The sequence below is a fragment of the Syzygium oleosum genome, unplaced genomic scaffold (assembly GCF_021117445.2).
Source record: "Syzygium oleosum isolate NSW1041296 unplaced genomic scaffold, Sole_v2.1 Sole_v2.11, whole genome shotgun sequence".
Classification (NCBI taxonomy): Eukaryota; Viridiplantae; Streptophyta; class Magnoliopsida; order Myrtales; family Myrtaceae; genus Syzygium; species Syzygium oleosum.
In genome coordinates this window covers 2,031,354-2,051,459 of record NW_026607495.1, presented here as the reverse complement: position 1 = coordinate 2,051,459, position 20,106 = coordinate 2,031,354, and the positions used below count along the sequence as shown (strand labels likewise).

The 20,106-nt window shown below is 41.5% G+C and overlaps 2 protein-coding genes, 1 long non-coding RNA gene and 1 pseudogene across 3 annotated transcripts; 3 read left to right on the top strand and 1 right to left on the bottom strand.

Moving 5' to 3' along the window:
- Window positions 1-1,307: 1,307 nt before the first annotated feature.
- LOC130139309 (uncharacterized) lies at window positions 1,308-3,235 on the bottom strand. Its single transcript, XR_008817547.1, has 2 exons — window positions 3,095-3,235; window positions 1,308-1,514 (listed from the first exon to the last, which is right to left on the bottom strand). It is a non-coding gene; the product is annotated as an uncharacterized LOC130139309 (long non-coding RNA).
- LOC115688048 (aminomethyltransferase, mitochondrial) lies at window positions 3,115-5,263 on the top strand. Its single transcript, XM_030613779.2, has 3 exons — window positions 3,115-3,675; window positions 4,194-4,312; window positions 4,593-5,263. The coding sequence occupies exons 1-3, from the start codon at window positions 3,115-3,117 to the stop codon at window positions 5,137-5,139; spliced, it is 1,227 nt and encodes a 408-aa protein (XP_030469639.1). The 3' UTR covers window positions 5,140-5,263.
- A 1,805-nt stretch (window positions 5,264-7,068) lies between these two features.
- Window positions 7,069-8,592, top strand: LOC115688112 (probable F-box protein At4g22030). Its single transcript, XM_030613855.2, has one exon. The coding sequence runs from the start codon at window positions 7,163-7,165 to the stop codon at window positions 8,447-8,449; it is 1,287 nt and encodes a 428-aa protein (XP_030469715.1). The 5' UTR covers window positions 7,069-7,162; the 3' UTR covers window positions 8,450-8,592.
- A 5,583-nt stretch (window positions 8,593-14,175) lies between these two features.
- LOC115688064 (probable F-box protein At4g22030) lies at window positions 14,176-15,440 on the top strand (annotated as a pseudogene).
- The last annotated feature ends 4,666 nt before the right edge of the window (window positions 15,441-20,106 follow it).

The window sequence follows — 20,106 nt, the reverse complement described above, 5'->3', positions numbered from 1 at the left end:
TAGAATCTAGAACCAAACCAAATTGCCACCAATTTTAAGTAAATTTGTTACTTTTTTAAAAGTCGATTACTTTTTTTGAATATATAATAAAATGAAAAAAAATGCAAAATAAATCCCGATTAGTTCCAAAGTCAAGCTGTGATTAGTTTAGCTTTCTCAAATGACTTTAAGTCTCTAAGCCCCTTGGGAAAAAGTGAGGCATTTGGTTTAGTTTTTAGGACTTCTTTGGCCGAATGCTGGCCTTGGCAAAGCGGAAAGCCAAAGATAAGTTCCCACCTGCTTTGGCTTTCGGCATTTGCAGAATGTCATCCTTATCGTTAAATGATTTTTTTCCCAAAGCTACCCTCATCAATTCTTTCATTTTTTTGGTTTTGCCCTCATTGTTACTGTTCATCTTCTATACGCGAGGACAACCGGCAAGGCTAGATCTGGCCGGCATAGGGCCGACAAAAGGTCGGCGAGGTTGCGTGACCTAGGCGACAGTTGCTTGGGGCGATCACTTGGGCTCACAACCTAAGGTGGCCCTCGCTGGGGTCACGCAACTTAGGCGAGGGGCCGCTAGACCCTCACGACCCCGCCGAGGGCCATCTGAGGTCAAGCTATCTAGACTACCCTCGGCCTCCTGTGGAGGTCATTTCCAAAATCGAATTTGAATGCAACCAAAGTAAGAAAAAGTTTGCTACCAAAAGTTGCTTTACAAAAATATTTCTACCAAACGCAATTTAAATTTTCCCAAAGTTCATTTCCAAAGCCAAAGCAAACATACCCTAAGATCCGTTTTCGATTCCAAAAATCAGAAACCGATTCTGACAAGGCAGAATTTAAGTTCCAGATCTGTAACTTATTCACCTCGGAACCAATCACGATTAAAATTGTTTCAGGACATGTCTCAGTAATCAAGTATAAAAGGATTGTGAAGAAAAGAAGGGATTTACGTGTATATGGTAAAAAAAATTCTGGTTATCAAATATCAACTTCTGCGCTATTATTTTCCTCCGTAGAAAAAAAAAAGAACAGAATCTTTTGTTTGTTTCCCCGTTGGTGTTGGAACTCTACTTAGGTAACCTGTCAGATTCCACCGATGATCCAGTACATTCAGTTCTAACTTTAGAAGACGACAGCACCCGACTCATCTTCCTCTCGAGGCCAATCACAGCATCCTCCATCGATGGTCGCATCTCTGGTTTCCTTCCTGGACCATTCGATGCCCGAAGAGCACGGGAACTTCGTGGGGCTCAGCAGCACGGGAACGCCGAGGGAAGAGGATGGGGTTGCTCCCGCTGCGAGCACCACTCAGTGACGATGGGTTTTGATCTGGGCAGAGGAACCCTCCTCCACCCACTACGCACTCTGCCTCACCAACCCAAAAAGAAAAAAAATATAGACCGGCCCTTTTGTTAATTGTCCACCATATCATATAAAGACATCCTCTTTTCTATCACCAGCCTCGTGCATTGCTATGCCCTTCTGGGCTCCGTGATTTGGTTGTCTTTCGTCAAGAAGCAGAGCATCTTCTGGGGTGAGTCCCTCTGTCTCTCCGTGTGCGTGTGGTATTTGCTTAAATGCCCGAGAGATGAAATGGGTTTGTTCTGTTTGATCGACTTTTGGTGAAAGGATGGTGCTTTCTTGTATGGAAGTGGGATCTCTCCGCGGGACACGTTGTTTCTTGTCCTGGGAAAGTGGCTTTTCGATAGGATCTGAATGCCATTTTGTTCTTTTGCTGGAAATGAATGTGGCTTTGGTGAGGACGGATTGATGTTCAGAGTTTCCTCTACCAGTTTTGAGACCATGTAGTGTGTGTGCGTGTGTGCAATATGAAAGCCGCATCTGTTTTGATTTGTTGTTGGTGAATCAAGGCATCGGCTATTGGTTGATTGTGTTTCTCATAGAATCTGAAGCTCTTTCCTTATTATTATTATTATTTTTTTGAGTTTCTTGGGACAATATGATTGTTCTGTTCAAAATGAACTTCTTGGATTTAGAGGGCTGATGACCATTGTCTTATCTTGTGACCTAACGTATAATGACAGCCTGAGGTGATATAGATGTATTTTGTTGTATGTTTTGTCTGGGTTGTGATGTCGTGCTTATGATGTTTTACACAACTAAATGCTGCCAGTTTCCCAGAGGAATATAGCACCAGATTGGACTTTCATGAAATGCTTGAGCTCCTTGTAGAGTTACTCATGCGAACATGGAAAATCTCTGTCAAACAATATGCTTGCTCTTTCCTCATTTGATTGTTTTAATGATGCATCATTTCATCCTTTGCTGAAATATTTATGCTGTATACACTTACCAAACCAATGCCCATCATGACTTGTCCTGATTCAATTAAAGCTGTTGTCTGGAGAATGGGAACTGAGGTGAGATAGGGAAAAAAAACTCTTAAATTTCCCCTGCTCTGGCATGGAAAGGATTCTAAATGAAGAGCAAATAATCTCCGTCTCCATTTCATTTTTGCTCAATTATCAGCCCAGAAAGGATAGTAGGACTAGGCTTAATGTTGCGGTCAAACACAATGATAAACAGAAGAAAGGAAATAAATCGGATACCAGATTTTTGTGGTTTAATCGGTGGGATCTACTCCACACAGAGAGTAGTATAGGATTCCATTATAGATCAAGATACACTACAACCACACTTAAGTTCTTAAACGCTCTCCATATTTTTCAGCCCCTAATTTCTTCAAAAAACTCAAATAGTGTTTAGCCCTCACAATTACTCGCAACCACTATCTTGACCTCACTAAGAAATTCACACATCTTACCACAATATTTATTGGCTTGAACACCAAAAGCTTCTCTTAGATGCATCACAAAGAAGATCCTCTTCTCATATGTACTACATTGCATCCAAATTAGGAAACTCCTTTTAGGAAGTCTACTTAATCTAGGAAACAACTTAAGCTAGGAAACCACTGAAACTAGGAAACCTATTCAAGCTAGTAAACATACTTGGATTTGGTTTCTTTTACTAGCTCAAATTCGAGATATATTTTTAACACTTAATATATGCTCAGAGACAAATCTCCTTGTCTATTGTCCTTATCTTCCCCGGATATCTTACTTATAACGTCTTCTATTTCTTTGACCAGAATTTTCTCATCTAAACATGAGAGGAGGAAGTTTGTGGCAGCTTGGCCAGTCAATCAGTCGCCGCATTGCTCAGGCTGATAAGAAGGCTGTAGCACGTCGATTCTTCGCAAGCGAAGCTGATCTCAAGAAGACAGTGCTTTATGACTTCCATGTCGCTCATGGGGGAAAAATGGTGCCTTTTGCTGGGTGGAGCATGCCCATTCAATACAAGGACTCAATCATGGACTCCACAGTGAACTGCAGAGAAAATGGTAGCCTCTTTGATGTCTCTCATATGTGTGGGCTTAGCCTCAAAGGGAAGGATTGCATTCCTTTCCTTGAAAAGCTGGTCATTGCCGACGTCGCTGCGCTAGCTCCTGGCACAGGGACACTGTCTGTGTTTACTAATGAGAAAGGAGGGGCAATTGATGACTCTGTGATCACCAAAGTCAAGGATGATCTCATATACCTTGTGGTGAATGCGGGGTGTAGGGATAAGGACCTGGCCCATATCGAGGAGCATATGAAGGCTTTCAAGGCCAAAGGCGGGGATGTTTCGTGGCACATTCATGATGAAAGATCTCTCCTTGCTCTCCAGGTTGATCTTACCGAGCACATCTTTCTCCTAATTTCACAGTTTTTGGGCGGACATGTGGATTTCACTACTTGTCTTCATTCTTAAATAGATGGTTATTTTTTGTACTCAGAATGGGCCAAGAAGATTGTCTGATCAACCTATCCTTATTCTTTGAATCGAAACTGATAATATTGTTGATACTAGAATCAAAAGCTTGGTTTATGATAAGATCGTAATTCTCTGAAAGTATCGTTGTTCGAGTAATCAGGCCTTGCTTTGTTTATTAATCTTCTTGTTAACAGATGATACTTCTTTGCATACATGAAATATGGAGGGACAAATGAAAGGTCTCGTGCTGCAGTTTGTAAAGAATTTATTCTAGACTCGGTTGTAACTGGGGGACTGTTCTTTTCGCTATAGCCATATCTGTCATGATTTCTGAGTTCAAAAAGCAGCTTGATTTAGAAAGGGAAGTTTTAATGTTCCAAGTGTCTATTTCAGGGACATAACTATGAGTCCTCCTTTCTTGTTTGTTTTAGGGTCCTCTTGCCGCCCCAGTTCTCCAGCACCTGACAAAAGAGGACTTGAGCAAGATTTATTTCAGTGACTTTCGCATCATTGATATCAACGGTGCTTCCTGCTTCCTCACCAGAACCGGGTATATGAAAATTTTCTCGGTTGATCCTTTTATTGTCTTTTACTTCATGGAAATGACCATCGTTCTTGTATCTCCGCTATCAGCTTGTCCTCCTATATTTGGTCTTTAAAGATCATATGTCGTGTGGAACGGCCTCTCTTGTCCTTCTACAATTGTATGTTCCTCACAAATGAGCAAAGTTGGCTAGATCAATAGTTCTAGAATCTTTTCATTTTTATGCCACTTCCTTATTCTCGTCCAACTAGCATGGGAGCCTATTAAATGGTTCTGTAATTTGCAGTTACACTGGTGAAGATGGATTTGAAATCTCGGTTCCTTCAGAGCATGCTGTGGATCTGGCCAAAGCGATCCTGGAGAAGTCAGAAGGGAAGGTGAGGTTGACCGGCTTAGGTGCTCGGGACAGTCTCCGTCTTGAAGCTGGACTTTGTTTATATGGCAACGATATGGAACAACACATAACTCCGGTGGAAGCAGGACTGACATGGGCCATTGGGAAGAGGAGGAGGGCTGAAGGCGGATTCCTCGGAGCCAAGACAATCCTCAAGCAGCTTGAAGAGGGTCCGAAGATCAGGCGTGTCGGATTCATCTCTTCAGGCCCGCCCGCCAGAAGTCACAGCGAGATCCAGAACGATAAGGGAGCCAACATCGGTGAAGTCACGAGTGGAGGGTTCAGCCCTTGCTTGAAGAAGAACATAGCCATGGGGTACGTGAAATCCGGGTCGCACAAAGCTGGAACCAAGGTTAAGATCCTGGTCCGAGGAAAGGCCTACGACGGCGCCGTCACGAAAATGCCATTCGTCCCCACAAAGTACTACAAGCCATCTTAATTGTCGGATGGTACATGAGCCCCATGAACCTTTTCTCTGTTCTTCCTGATGCCTCTCTGTTTTTGACATGCTTTGAATAACTTGACATTGATAGTTGCAATCAATGATAATCTTCATGTTCATACTCGATTTTCGCAGGGCTTTTTTCTGGAAATTTTTCGTTATTTTCGGAATTTACTTATTTAAGGTAGATCGTCTTCGTAAAAGTATGCGCCGTGTTATTCAACGAATAAGATTTAACATCATTCGGCCACTTGACATTTTCAAGCAAAGCAGGCAAACGTTCGACCCTGCATCGAATTGACTCGCTCGCCACATTATAGCCCAACTTGAGGAAGAAGCAAAAGTCAAATGCCCGAAATTTATGTTGACTTGAACGCCAAAAAAATGAACTCAAGCCAAAAAAACTGACCATTGCCAAATTGAAAAATGACCCGACCCAAACCCGATGCTATGTGAATCTGAGAAAAATCAATTTCAAAAAATGGTCGCCAGGCAATAGTAAATGCTCTTCTAAATCCATTCTATTTGACCAAATTAATCTTAGGATTTACTCATATCCAAACTATATTAGTAATTTTGTCATGAAATTTGAGCATATGATGACAAATTTTTAATCATCGAATATAGTCATCCGCCTCCTATATGTTGTCCATGTAATGCTATCAGTCATTTCATATGGTAGGATACCTTCTATTCTATGCAAAAGTGATCTTTCATACGTATTACCTAAAATTAAAAGATACGCTAACACCGATTCTCAAAATTAGTATAATAAATAACATGACAAATTGTCATTGTCGAAATTGAATATGACTCACTTATTTGAATGTTCACTTGCATTATGTTGTATTCAGGGAAAATTGTCCAAAAAGTCCTAAATCTATTACACTTTTGCCAATTCAGTCATAAATCTTTTAAGTTTGTCAATTTAGTCCTAAACATTTTCACTTCTTTCCAATTGAGTCCATCCGGCCAATTTTGGCCAACCGACGCTGATGTGGTCGCTGGCCGTCCGGCCAACGCTGATGCAACAATTTTTAAAATTTTTTTTCTTTTTTTTTCCTAACTTCTTCCCTCTGGCCAGTCCGGCGAGGTCGACCTCGCCAACCTCTAGCGAAGCTCGCCCCTGCCGGCCACTGGTGAGGGCAAGCCTCGTCGTCGCCTGGGTCACGACGGCGAGGTTGGCCTCGCCAGATCTAGGTGAGGTCAAGCCTCGCCCAGCTAAGGCGAGGCTGGCGTCGCCGTTGCGACCCCCTCGCCCAAATTTGGTGAGGCTGACCTTGCCGGCGGCCGGTGGAGGCGAGCTTCGCTAGAGACCAGCAAGGTCGACGTCGCCGGCCCTTGCCTCTGGCTAGTCGCCAGACCGGCCAAAGGGAAGAAGTCAGAAAAAAAATAAAAAGATTAAAAAATTCAAAAAAAATATTTAAAAATTGCCATGTCAGCATTGACTGGATGGCCGGCGGTCACGTCAGTGCCGGCTAGCCAAAATTGGCTGGATAGACTCAATTGGCAAGAAGTGAAAAGGTTTAGGACTAAATTGGCAAACTTAAAAGGTTTATGACTGAATTGGCAAAAGTACGATAGGTTTAAGATTTTTTGGAAAATTTTCCCGTCATATTCGTGTGATATGTCAATTATGTAGACGGAATTAGAAAAAAATCTAGATGAAAACATATGTAATGACGTATTTAACGTAGATAGAGGTGATGTAACAATGCTTTTATGCTGCAAATTTACGTAGTATTTGGATGTTTGAATTGTACAAAATCGGAGAATAGAAATGGTCAGCCACATGGGCTGAGTCCAACACCTTGCGTTCTACGGTCAAATTTTGAACAACTAGGGCCTCTTCATCTTCCATCGCGTACTTCGCACGTATAAATATGCACCCAGAAGAACCCCTAACCTCCATAACCAAAACGACTCCAATCCTCAAGCAATCCTCACAAAACCATCACATTAACACCCTTGAAACAAACACAAGAGATTAACAGCAACACAAGACTTGTCACCTTCATTAATGGCCGCTTTACAAGCTTCCTCTCTCTTAGTTTCTTCTTCTTCTTCTTCGTCTTCATGTTGTTCTTTGAAGAGAACGATCACCGCTTCGATCCAAGTCCCGAAGCCCTCGAAACTCCGGCTTGCCGTTCCAAGCACTGTGATGACGAAGAAGCTAGTCGAGGAATTGAGTACCAGAAATTCTTACGTCCTCGTTGAGCCGCTACAGATGGACGTCGCCCAGAAAGATAGAGCTTTGGAGCCGCGCCTTTCGCCGACTCCTTCTATCGAAACGATCACGAAGCTCTATGCAATCTTGGAGGCCATCGAAGATAGAGTGGAGATGCACGATAACATTGGCGAGCAGCGAGACAACTGGAACAAGCTCCTGTTGAACTCGGTCAACATGATGACTCTCACTGCCACAACCATGGTGGCCATGGCTGCGGCTGCGCCGGCTCCGTCGCTGAGAGCATGCTCGACTCTCTTGTTTACCGCGGCCACTGGGATGTCGCTCATGATGAGCAAAATCCAGCCCTCGCAGCTGGCTGAAGAGCAACGCAATGCCTCGAGGTTGTTCAAGCAGCTCCAGAGCGAGATCAAGCCAATGCTCGCGCGCCAATCTCCGTCTGAGTCAGACGTGAAGGAGATGATGGCGAAGGTGCTGGCCCTTGATGGGGCTTATCCGCTGCCTCTGCTCGGAGCGATGCTCGAGAAGTTCCCTGCGAAATTCGAGCCTGCTACATGGTGGCCTAGGGTTTCCAACAACCACCGCCAATCTCGAGAGCGGAAAACCATCCCGAACACCGAGCGAAATGGATGGAGCAAGGACCTAGAAGTGGAGATGAGAGCGATCGTCCAAGTCCTCAAGAGCAAAGACAAGCAAGACTACTTGAGGCTCGGGAATTTGGCTCTAAAAGTGAATAAGATAATGGCAGTTTCAGCTCCTTTGCTAACTGGCATTGCCGCAGCCAGCTCGGCCTTCGGTGGCTCAACAGCCACAATGGTGGCAGCCACTGCTGGTGCAATGGCAGCGATCGTCAACGGCTTCGAGCATGGAGGTCAAGTTGGCATGGTCGTGGAGATGTACAGAAACTGTGCGGGGTTTTTTGAGCTTATGGAAGAGACGATCGAAGCGACGCTCGAAGAGCAAGACTACAGCAAGAGAGAGAACGGAGATATGTTCGAGATGAAGGTGGCGATGAAGCTAGGGCGGAGCTTGTCCCAGCTCCGAGATTTAGCAAGAAAATCAATGGCTTCTCGTGTAGAAGGGACTGAGGTGGATGAGTTTGGAAGCAAGCTTTTCTGAACTCGTTTGAACAAAGATACGTAGTGTACATACAAGACATGTACAATGAGGCTCAGAACATACTTCTTTCTTTAATTCTTGATGCATATTTTGTAACAATTAATCCCACAGAAGAACTATCAGAAGCATTAATTGATATGCGGGCCTGATTTTCACAACCACATTTCATCCCACAGAAGAACTAATCTAAATGACAAAGTTGCCAGTAGGGAAAAACTTGTTTCGAAAATTTGGTCTTAACATATTAGCATGAAGTATATAATGATAGAGTCATATGATTCTATGTGGACAAATTGTTAAACCATATGTAGATGCTCAAGTAAATATATGCTCCTAGTCTGGTTTTGACCCATATGAACATTCCACATCTTATTTAATATTCCACTTCTTAAATAAAAAATTTACTTTTTCTAATTTCTTAGTAAACGATTAAGCATTTTCATAAGGCCATGCTCTTAATTTTCATAAACGTTAGATGTGTAAAGAAAAACGAAGGGCAATGCGTCATACGTTTTTCATGATGTGGATACAATCATAAGTTTGAATTCTTAAATGTCTCCTACTGCAAAAACGGTCTCCATGCGAAAGCGGCTTTGAATTTTCTGAAAGAGTTGACCTCATTGACACATGTAATTGTCTTTGCCTTTCGGTCTTGGGCGTTGGCTCTTTCATTTTTTCACCCAAGAGCAGCAATGTGAGCATATTTCTTTATGTTACAATGCCCAAAGGCTTAAATTAATGGGAGGAGCGACAACACCTATATATGAAGCATCCAAATCCGAGGACAAGCAATGTGGGATATTTAACACCATGGATCAAGAACAACACCTGAAATTTTACGAACGGAGGCCATAACATGAAATAAACTAGACAAGAACTCGACTCTGATATGATGTCAAAATGTCCGATAAAAACTCAAGCTGATAAGAGAAGGAAGACCACATATATATAAAAAGCATATAAACCTCGTACACTAGCAATGTGAGGTATTTAACACTTGGTCAAAGTGTTTGAGCCTTTTTATCTTTTTCAAAAGCTCTTTTTTTTTTTTTTTTACATTTTGCTTCAGTCTTTTGTGTTGTTGAAATAACCACATCGCTTGACTATGGGGTTTATATGCTTTTTATAAACATGTGTTTTTCCTCCATTTATCAGTTTAAGTTTATGGGTTGGACATTATAATATTTGTCAAATAGCTTAAATGATTCTATCCTCAATACGAGTGTTTCTCAAAATTCTTGAGTTGTTTAGACTAAATTTTACTTCTAGCTTTTCACTTTTTAGCATATGAAGTTTTGACTTTGGTCAATAGTGAACAACTTGATCTTGAAAACTATATATATAGTGTCATTTGAAATAATCTTAATATAATGAAACGGTCCGACGAGGGGGGAGTGTTTGTTGAGACTAGAGGGCTGGATAAAGAGTGACTCCTAATAGACTTCTAGGATGGTGAATGAGACAGGAATGAATCAAATTGTGCACCAAATGGGAGAAAGCAATTCTGGAATATATATATATATATATATATATATATATATATATATATATATATCTGCGAAACTGAAATTAACTTACAAGAGACATTTGATGTAACGACAACATTTAGTATTGGAACTTCAATGTTAAATGTGCTCCGGTGAAAGCACTACTAGGATAAGTGACCTCTTGGAAAAGTGCCCACTTGTACGCTAAAGGACAAAATTCTGAGGCTCAGTATAGGATGGGCCAAAGAAGACAATATCTCGAGTGAATTAATCCAAGGATATCATAATATATTATCAAAGTGGGACTCTCTCCAGTAGGTGTGTGCTTCGAGGACAACATACATAAGCTAGTGGGCTTATAATGACCGGGTGCAACGAAGGCAGGGAGTGTTTGTTGGGACTGGAGGCAAGCTTCTATGGTGGTGAAGGGAGTAGAAATACAAATGGTGTTTTTGACGTAATAACAACATTTAGAATTTGAACTCCAATGTTAAGCCTGCTCATATGAGAGCACTACCAGGATAGTCGACCTCCTAGGAAAGTGTCAAATGATATGCCAAAAGATAAAACCGCGAGGCTTGGTATTTGAAGGGCTAAAGTGAATAATATCTCGAGTGAGTTAATTTAGGAGTGTCATAATATTATATTAGAGCAAAACCTTCTCCCATTTGTGTGTGATTCGAGGAGTATCACGAGGAAGCTGGTGGACCTATAACGACCCAGTCCAACAAGGGTGGAGAGTGTTCGCTGGTGCCAGAGAACTCGGACAATGAATGGCTCCTGGCAAGTTTCTTGGATGGCAAACAGAGCAATAATGAACCAAATTGCGCACCGAATATGGGAAAAGCATTCTTAGGATATATATATATATATATATATATATGTGTGTGTGTGTGTGTGTGTGTGTGTGTGTGTGTGTGTGTGTGTGTGTGTGTGTGTGTGTGTGAAGTTGTAATTAACTCACAAGAGGCTTTTTTTAACGTAACAACAACGTATAAGCGTGGTCAGATGAGAGCATTACCTAGACGGGTGACGTTTTGGAAAAGTGCCCACATGTACACCAAAGGACAAAACCGTGAGACTCAGTATGAGACGGACTCAAACGAATAATATCTCTAGTGAATTAATCTAGGAGTGTGAAAGTTTAAACTTTTCAATAATTTTTGAAGTAGTTTTTCTAGTTTTGTGTGTAAGTTTATGGGCGACATTTAGTATTATATTAAAATTGACTAGGGGTAAGCATGGTTCCAAGGTAGAATCTGGAACCTGAGAATCGGGGCGATGGGAATTTGTCCGGTTCTAGGTTCCAAGAAATGTATGATAGGTTCCAAGTTTCAATAATTGGGGAACCTATTTCGATGGGTAGCTAGAATCTGGAACATGGAACCTGGACCTAGAACCTGGAATTAGTTTTTGTGTTTTTCTTGGAATTTTTCTTCACCTAATCCAGCGGTATTTTATGACGTCCGATGATAAGTATATAATCTGGAACTACGAGTCTGAACTTTTATTTTATGACTGAGACTTTTACTTTGTTAATATTTCATTTTTTTGAGTGTCTAAATATAAGTTGTGGTTAGTGAATTGTAGCAGTAAGTGATGGTCATAAAATGTGATGTTTAACTGTAATCGTTCAATTAATAATATGGGTGAACCTGGATAAACTCTAGAACCGATCCTGGAATCTGTGACAGGGTAGGTTCCAAGGAATGGAGGGTACGTCCTGGGTTTCAAAAAATGAGGAACTTGTTCCAATGGGTAAGTTTCAGATTCCAAAATGAACCCTGTACGGAACTTGAAACCACTCATCCCTAAAAATGACGGTCAAAGTAGGCCTACTTCTTGCTTAAATATATCTACAGACTAATGCAGTAACATTACAGTGGGTCTTCAAATAACCATGACATTGATGACATCTCTCGTTTTCATGGCTTTGAAGTTTACTTATTTAAGGTAGATTGTCTTCATAAGAAAGTAGGTGTCGCGTTATTCAACAACTAAGATTAATGAGACATATAATTAATATCAAACTATGCTTTTTATCCACCCTTTTGTCAATCGGGCTTGACATTTTCAAGCAAAGCAGGCAAAAATTCAACCTGCATTGAATTGACTCGCCCACGCATTATAGCCAATTTGAAGGAAAAAGCAAAAAGTCAAATGACCAAAAATTTAGTTGAACCGATCGCAAAAATAATGACCTCAAGCCAAAACTGACCAATGCGAAATTGGAAACCAACCCGACCCGACCCAAAATTCGATACTCCGTGAATCCGAGAAAGCTCCATTTCAAGAAATGGTCAAACCCAAACCTCATGCAATTCGAGATTTGACTTGAGAGTTCTTCCTTTCTCGGATTCACGGAGTATCGAATTTTGGGTCGGGTCGGGTTGGTTTCCAATTTCGCATTGGTCAGTTTTGGCTTGAGGTCATTATTTTTGCGATCGGTTCAACTAAATTTTTGGTCATTTGACTTTTTGCTTTTTCCTTCAAATTGGCTATAATGCGTGGGCGAGTCAATTCAATATATATATATATATATATATATATGCGTGTGTGATAAGTGGGAAAGGGATGAGAGTCTAACTATTCAGGCTAGCCAAGTTGACAAAAGAGGCATGGGTTCACGAGCCGTGGGCGCATGTGGTAATAGTAAATGATTTTCTAAGTTCATTCAATTTGACCAAATTAATTTTAATATTTACTCAAATCAAAACTAGATTAACAATTACATCGTGAAATCTGAGCATATGATAACACTTTTTAATGGAATAATATAGTCGTCCGGATCCTATATATTGTCCACGTAATGCTACCATTAATTTCATAGAGCAGAAACCCTTTTGTTTAGGAAAAAAGACACAAAAATCCCAAATTATGGCCATTAAAACACATTTATCATGGATTTTTTTTTGTGACATCAAAAAACCTTAAACTATGTCTACCGTGACACATTTACCTTTGTGACATACAAAACCCCCAAACTTGTATCTATGTGACACATTTACTCTCTGTCAAGGTTCCGTTAAATGATTTTTCAGCTAAAATAACGTCATTTTTGTTTCACTTAAGCAAAGTGGGCGTCATGTTAACACTATTTATTTTCTAGCATCCATGTAGGCAAATTTTTAATGGTTTTTATTGACAGAACTTTGACGGAAGGTAAATGTTTCACACAGGTAAAAGTTTGAAAGTTTTGGTGTCACAAAAAAACAAATTTAGGGTAAATGTGTCATAATAGGTATAGTTTAGAGTTTTGGTGGCTTTTGCCTTTTTATTTGTGCAAAAGTGATCCATATTACTGGAAATGAAAAGATACACCGACATAGATTTTCAAATTATGATATTAAATAATGTGATAAATTGTCATTCTAAAAGTAGAATATAACTGGTTTGTTTAAACATTTACTTGCAACGTGTCATAATTCGTTAATGCACCAATCAAGTAGATGGATTTAGAATGCATAGTATTATTATGAAAAAGGAAAATGACACAAACAATCTCTGAACTTTGGCCCAATGTGCAATGTGATCCCTAAACTTTTAATTAGTTCAATGTAGTCCCCGAATTTTAACCCAATGTGCAATGTGGTCCCTAAACTTTTAATTTGTTCAATGTCATTCCTGAACTTTTGGTACATATTCAATTTAGTCTTTGAACTATATGAAAATGTTCAATGTAAGGGTTACATTGAACATGTACCGAAAGTGCAGGGACCACATTGAACATTAGGGAAAAGTTGAGGAATTAAAGCGAACAAATTAAAAGTTTAAGGATCAAATTGCACATTGGACTAAAGTTTAGAGACTTTTGTGTCATTACTCCTTATGAAAACATATGAAACGATTTATTTCTACAGTTAATACTGATTCTATATCATCAGTCACAAATGCACGGGGGATGAAGCAATATATATATATATATATATATATATTTATCAAAAGGGAGATGTAACAATATTTAAGTAGTAGTATTTGGATGTTTGAAATGTACAAAATAGAAAAGGTCAGCCTCATGGGCTGAGTCAACACCTTGCTTTCTACAGTCAAATTTTCAACAACCATGACCTCTTCATCTTACATCGCGTACTTCGCATGTATAAACATGCAACCAGAAGAACCTCCAACCTCCATTAAAACCACTTCAATCCTCAAGCAATCCTCTCAAAACCATCGCATTCATACCCTTGAAACACACACAAAAGATTAACAGCAACACAAGACTTGTCACCTTCATTAATGGCCGCTTTACAAGCTTCCTCTTTCTTAACTTCTTCTTCCTCTTCTTCCTCTTCGAGTTGTTCTTCGAAGAGAATGATCACCGCTTCGATCCAAGTCCCGAAGCTCTCGAAACTCCGGCATGCAGATCCAAGTACTGCGATCACGAAGAAGCTAGTTGAGGAATTGAGCACCAGGAATGGTTACGCCTTCGCAGAGCCATTACAAATGGACGTCGCCCGGAAAGATAGGGTTTTGGAGCTACGTCTATCTCCTACTCCTTCTATCGAAACGATCACAAAGCTCTATGCAATCTTGGATGCTGTCGAAGATAGAGTGGAGATGCATGATAACATCGGCGAGCAACGAGACAACTGGAACAAGCTCCTGTTGAACTCGGTCAACATGATGACTCTCACTGCCACTACCACGGCGGTGATGGCTGCGGCTGCACCATCTCCGTCGCTGAGAGCATGCTCCGCTCTCTTGTTTACGGCGGCCACCGGGATGTCACTCGTGATGAGCAAAATCCAGCCCTCGCAGCTGGCTGAAGAGCAACGCAATGCCTCGAGGTTGTTCAAGCAGCTCCAGAGCGAGATCAAGCCAATGCTTGCGCGCCAATCTCCGTCTGAGTCAGACGTGAAGGAGATGATGGCGAAGGTGCTGGCCCTTGATAGGGCTTATCCGCTGCCTCTGCTCGGAGCGATGCTCGAGAAGTTCCCTGCGAAATTCGAGCCTGCTACATGGTGGCCTAGGGTTTCCAACAACCACCACCAATCTCGAGGGCGGAAAACCGTCCCGAACACTGAGCGAAATGGATGGAGCAAGGACCTAGAAGTGGAGATGAGAGCGATCGTCCAAGTCCTCAAGAGCAAAGACAAGCAAGACTACTTGAGGCTCGGGAATTTGGCGCTAAAATTGAATAAGATGTTGGCGGTTTCCGCTCCTTTTCTAACCAGCATTGCCGCAGCCGGCTCAGCCTTCGGTGGCTCGACGGCCATGATAGTCGCGGTGATGTCCACAGCTTCGAGCACGGAGGTCAAGTCGGAATGGTCGTGGAGATGTACAGAAACTGCGTGGGGTTCTTCGAGCTTATGGGGGAGACGATCGAAGCCATGCTCGAGGAGAGAGACTACAACAAGAGAGAGAACAGAGAGATGTTCGAGATGAAGGTGGCGATGAAGCTGGGGCGGAGCTTGTCGCAGCTCCGAGATTTAGCTAGAAAATCAATGGCTTCTTGTATAGAAGGGACTGAGGTTGATGAGTTTGGAAGCAAGCTTTTCTGAACTCGTTTGAACAAAGATACATAGGGTACATATAAGACATGTACAATGAGGCTCATTAACATGATTCTTTAATTCTTTATTTCTTTGTAACAATTAATTCCTCAATAGAACAAATCAAAAGCATTAATTGATAAGATGGTTCAATTTTCACAACCACATTTCATTCCATTAATTAATCAGCCTGTTGTTATTTTGATTTTTTTAATTTGCCTGTGTAAAATATTGTCAAATGGGCAATGTTTTATTATATATCATGGTAGCTAAATTTGAGTCCATCACTATAATTGTGAAAAATAATGTGTCTTAATTCTTAAAATATGAACTTGTTGGCTCGGTCCGCCTCTCTTGTTGGGCCCAGCTAAAACGTAATAATAATAACAAAAAGAAAGTCAAAAAGAAGAAAGAAGAAATGCAAGTGGGGCAGTTTCAGGCGAAGGGAACAGAATTAAATAAACGGGAACAGAATGCCTAACAAAAAATTCAAGCTGATAGGTGAAGAATTACCATACATATATATATGAAGAGTGGATAAACCTCGTACACAAGCTATGTGAGGTATTTAACACTTAGTCAAAGTGTTTAAGACTTTTTATCTTTTTCAAAAGCCCTTTTTTTTTCTTTATGCTTCAGTGATCTTTTGTGTTGTTAAAATAATCATATCGCTTGATTACGAAGTTTATATGATTTTTATATATTTGTGTTCTCCCTCCATTTATCAATTTAAATTTTTGAATGGGACATTAAAAGTTGTGTCAAATAGCTTAAACGGTTTTGTCCTCAATATGAGTGTTTCTTAAAATCCTCCAGTTGTTTAGACTAAATTTTACTTCTAACTTTTTTCTTTTTAGCATATGATGTTTTGACTTTGGTCAATACTAAACAATTTGATCTTGAAAAATATACATAAGAAGTGGCTCCTAGCAAACTTTTAGGATGGCGAATGAAACGGGAATGAACCAAATTGCGCACTGAAGTGGGGGAAAGCATTTTTGGGATATATATATATATATATATATATATATATATATATATATATATATATATATATATATATATGTGTTGACACCTATTTTTAATTTGCCCAAAATTAATTGCACAAAATTTAGGAATTAATTTTCTTTAATTCCTAAAACAAAAAAATATTTCTATTTAAATGCATTGCATATAGACATTAGGCATATGTGCATTAATAGGGCCTATTAGAGCATATTTTCTTAAATTTTAAACAAAAATTAAAAAAAAAAAAAAAAAAAAATTTCGGGCCGGGGTCGGGGCTGGGCCGACCCGGCCCTTTTCTTTTTCCTTTTCTTCCCCCCTCCTGGGCCCCGGCCCATTCTTTTTTTTCTTTCTTTTTCTTCCCCCCCGTACGGCTGGGCCTGGCCCGGCCCAGCCCTTTCTTCTTCTTCCCCCTCGCCGGTCGCTCTCTCGCCCCTGTTCTCCCCTGTTCGCGACGTCACGCCGACGCACGGCGGCGCCGCTCCTCGCCGTCGCTATCTGGCCAGAGGAAGGCCGAGAGAGCACGCCGACGGGACTGGCATTAATTGCCAGTCCCGTCCTCCCCGTTGTCCCGGCTTCCCTTATCTCCTCCTCCCTCTCAGCTCCTGTTCGTCTGCTCTGCGCCTCACTGAACTGATCCCCTGCTCTGCACCGGCCTAAATGGCCGCGAAAGTCGCGTGCCAGAGTAGGCCGGTGCAGACCGTCGTCATTACAGACGTAACGGAGCAGAGGGGCACCGTCGTCCGGCTATAAATAGCCAAAGGGAGAGAGAGAGCCCCGGTCGGCAAAATTGAGAGAGAAACAGAGAGAGAAAAATTGAGAGAGAAAGAGAGAAAATTGAGAGAGAAAGAAGGGAAAGTCGGTTTTTGCAGGTTCCCAGCCGCGTCGCCGTCGCCCCCCGATCAACCGGAAAGCCCCAGACGCGCCGTCGACGGTGAGCTCTCAGTCCGGCCCGAACCGCCTCTGTTTTGCTCTGTTTTTCTGCTCGGTATGGCCGGGACTCGCGCCGGCCGTTTCGCGCGAATCCCGGCCCATACCGTCATCCCCCGCCGTCCGTGTGTCCTCACCGAAGGTAGGTTGATTCGCCTGAATCCTCCGGTTCGCCGGAACAGGTCAGGATTTGTTGTTTTTGGAAGCGCACACCATCTGTTCGACAAAAGTCCTCAATGAAACCGGTTTTTGTTTTGGTCGCCGGCCGGCGAACGGCGGTCGGACGGTGACCCCGGTGGGTGGAGAGGCTTGGTTTTACTCCCAGGAGGCCGATTTGGGGGCGGCGCCGGTCTGGGTCGGCCGGTGAGAGGCCGTTTTTGGCTTCGACGGGGGCTGCTCCCACCGGTTCGGCCTGACCCGGTTCAGTTGACCCGACCCGGTCAACGCCCCGGTCGGATCTGTTGACTCGGGTCGGTCCAGCCGGCCCGTTGGTACGTCCGACCCGGTCAACGACCGGGTCGGATCCGTTGACCTGGTCGGTCCAAAGACCGGTTCAGCCGATCCGACCGGTCAACGACGGTCGGATCCGTTGACGGTCGGTTCCGACCCGGTCCGATTCCTTTTTTTTATTTATTTTTATTTTATTTTATTTTATTGCTTTTTTTTTTTTTAAAAAAAAATTTTAAAAAAAATTTCAAAAAAAAAAAAAATTTTTTTTTTTTCTTTCTTTTTCTTTCTTCTTTTTTATTTGTTTTTTTTATTTAAAAAATATTTCGTATTTTATTTTATTTTTTTTTATTTCATTTTTATTTTTTATTTTTATTTATTTATTTTTTTTTTTTAAAAAAAAAAAAAGAATTTTTTTTTTATGTGATATATTGTTGTTGTTTTAATCTAATGTGATATTATTTTGTAAGTTTTTGTCTTATTTAAATTAGACAAACCTAAGGTTGCGCGGTAGTATTTGCATGTTAGTTTTTATTACCGTTGTATTGTTATGCATGTTTTTAATACAATTGCATGAATGTTGTGTTTTTTGAATGTCATCTGACTTAGTTAGGGTTAGAACCTTAGGCTGCATGAATTGCTGTGTTCCTGACTGCTGATCGTTCCTCGATTATGCACTCGCTTGATCACCTCACATATTAGGAGAAAGGTCCTAAAATCAATCCAAATTGCTCGACAAATGTTTTCGAAATGAATAGGGTAAAATGGTACCGAAAGGGCATTAGTTATCCAACTAGTGTAACCAAGTTCCCGAATTTAGTTAATCACTGGTTCGTAGGAATAGGGTGATTCTCCCATCACCCTATTTGGGTTTCTAATCGGCCCACCCCAAATCGATTAGTGGCGACTCCTTGATATAAACCACTTGCATGTTAAACACTTAAACCCTAAGTCGCGATATGGTATGGGCTTGGGAGAGCCCGAGTTAAGTCCCGAACCTAGACTTAGCACGTACCAGGCGAGCCCCCCCTTTTTTTGCATGTTGTTTAAAAAGGGCTCGGGAGTTCGGTCGCGACAGACTGGCGACTCCGCTGGGGATTTGTTTTTTTTAAAAAAGTGGACTTAGGCCAAAAATTTTATCCTGTTCAAAATGATTTTTGTTTGGCAGCAAGGACTCCAGGTATGAACCTGACATTAAGGTGTTGTTTGTTCTTGCAGGTTCGAATTGATTGTTTATAATTTGTTGTGCATGCTTTAATGATTTAGCACTACACCGTTGCACACATAACCACGCTGCCGGACCTGGGCCGCGATAGGGTATCCTAGGATGGTGTTAAGAAAGATACGACCTCGAACGCGAGTCCGCGATGTAGAGGTTGCCTTTCTTTTCCCCGGAATTTATTTCTAAAAAAATCGTAAAGAAGTATCTTTAGCCGCTATTCGCGTGACTATAAGATATTCCTTTCGATTCGGCCGAGGTTAAAAGGACTTGACACCAACGCGAGACTCACGACGGTCGGGCACCCTTTTAACTTCATTTTGTCAGGCCGCTAGATAGAAATCGAACCTCACTCCTCATGTGTATGTCATTGTGATTGCCATGGTTCAAGGAAAGGTATATATTCTGTCCCTTTTCATTTTATTATCCAGCGTACTTATTCATTTGATTCGTTTTTTTTAGGCCACCCGTTGATTGCATTTTATACACGATGGGAAGAGCTGATGTCCAATTTGTCCCCACTCCTAAAAAAGAGCTTCTGGCATGGTGGGACCGACTCGATCAAAATGGCCAACAGTATGTTAAAGCAGAATTGGTCGCCTACTCCCCTTGCTCAAAATCAACATCCATTCTGGCATGATGCAAGCATTAGCACATTTCTGGTGTCCACAAACATCCACTTTCATATTCGGTAAGTTTGAGATGACCCCGACCCCGGAGGAGTACAATTGTCATTGGAAAGCCTTTGGGATCCGAACTCATCAAACCACTTTTGGGTGTGTCCCCTCTATCCGAATTATCCCAGTTTTTGCGAACCGATAGCAATACCGTGAAAAGAGTCGTTAAAGCCTATTGCAATGCCTGCCCCTGGTTTTTCCTAAATGAACGTTTTGAAAGTCAACCCATGAGCCAAAAAGCTAAAATTTTTATCCTTGCTTTTGTTGGGTGTGTCATTTTCCCCCATCGTAGAAATTCAATAAACCCTTCAATTGCGTATGTGGCCAAACAAATTTGCACCGGCTTGGGTTATGTTAACTCGGTTCTAGCAGAAACATTTTTGTCTTTGAACCGTTT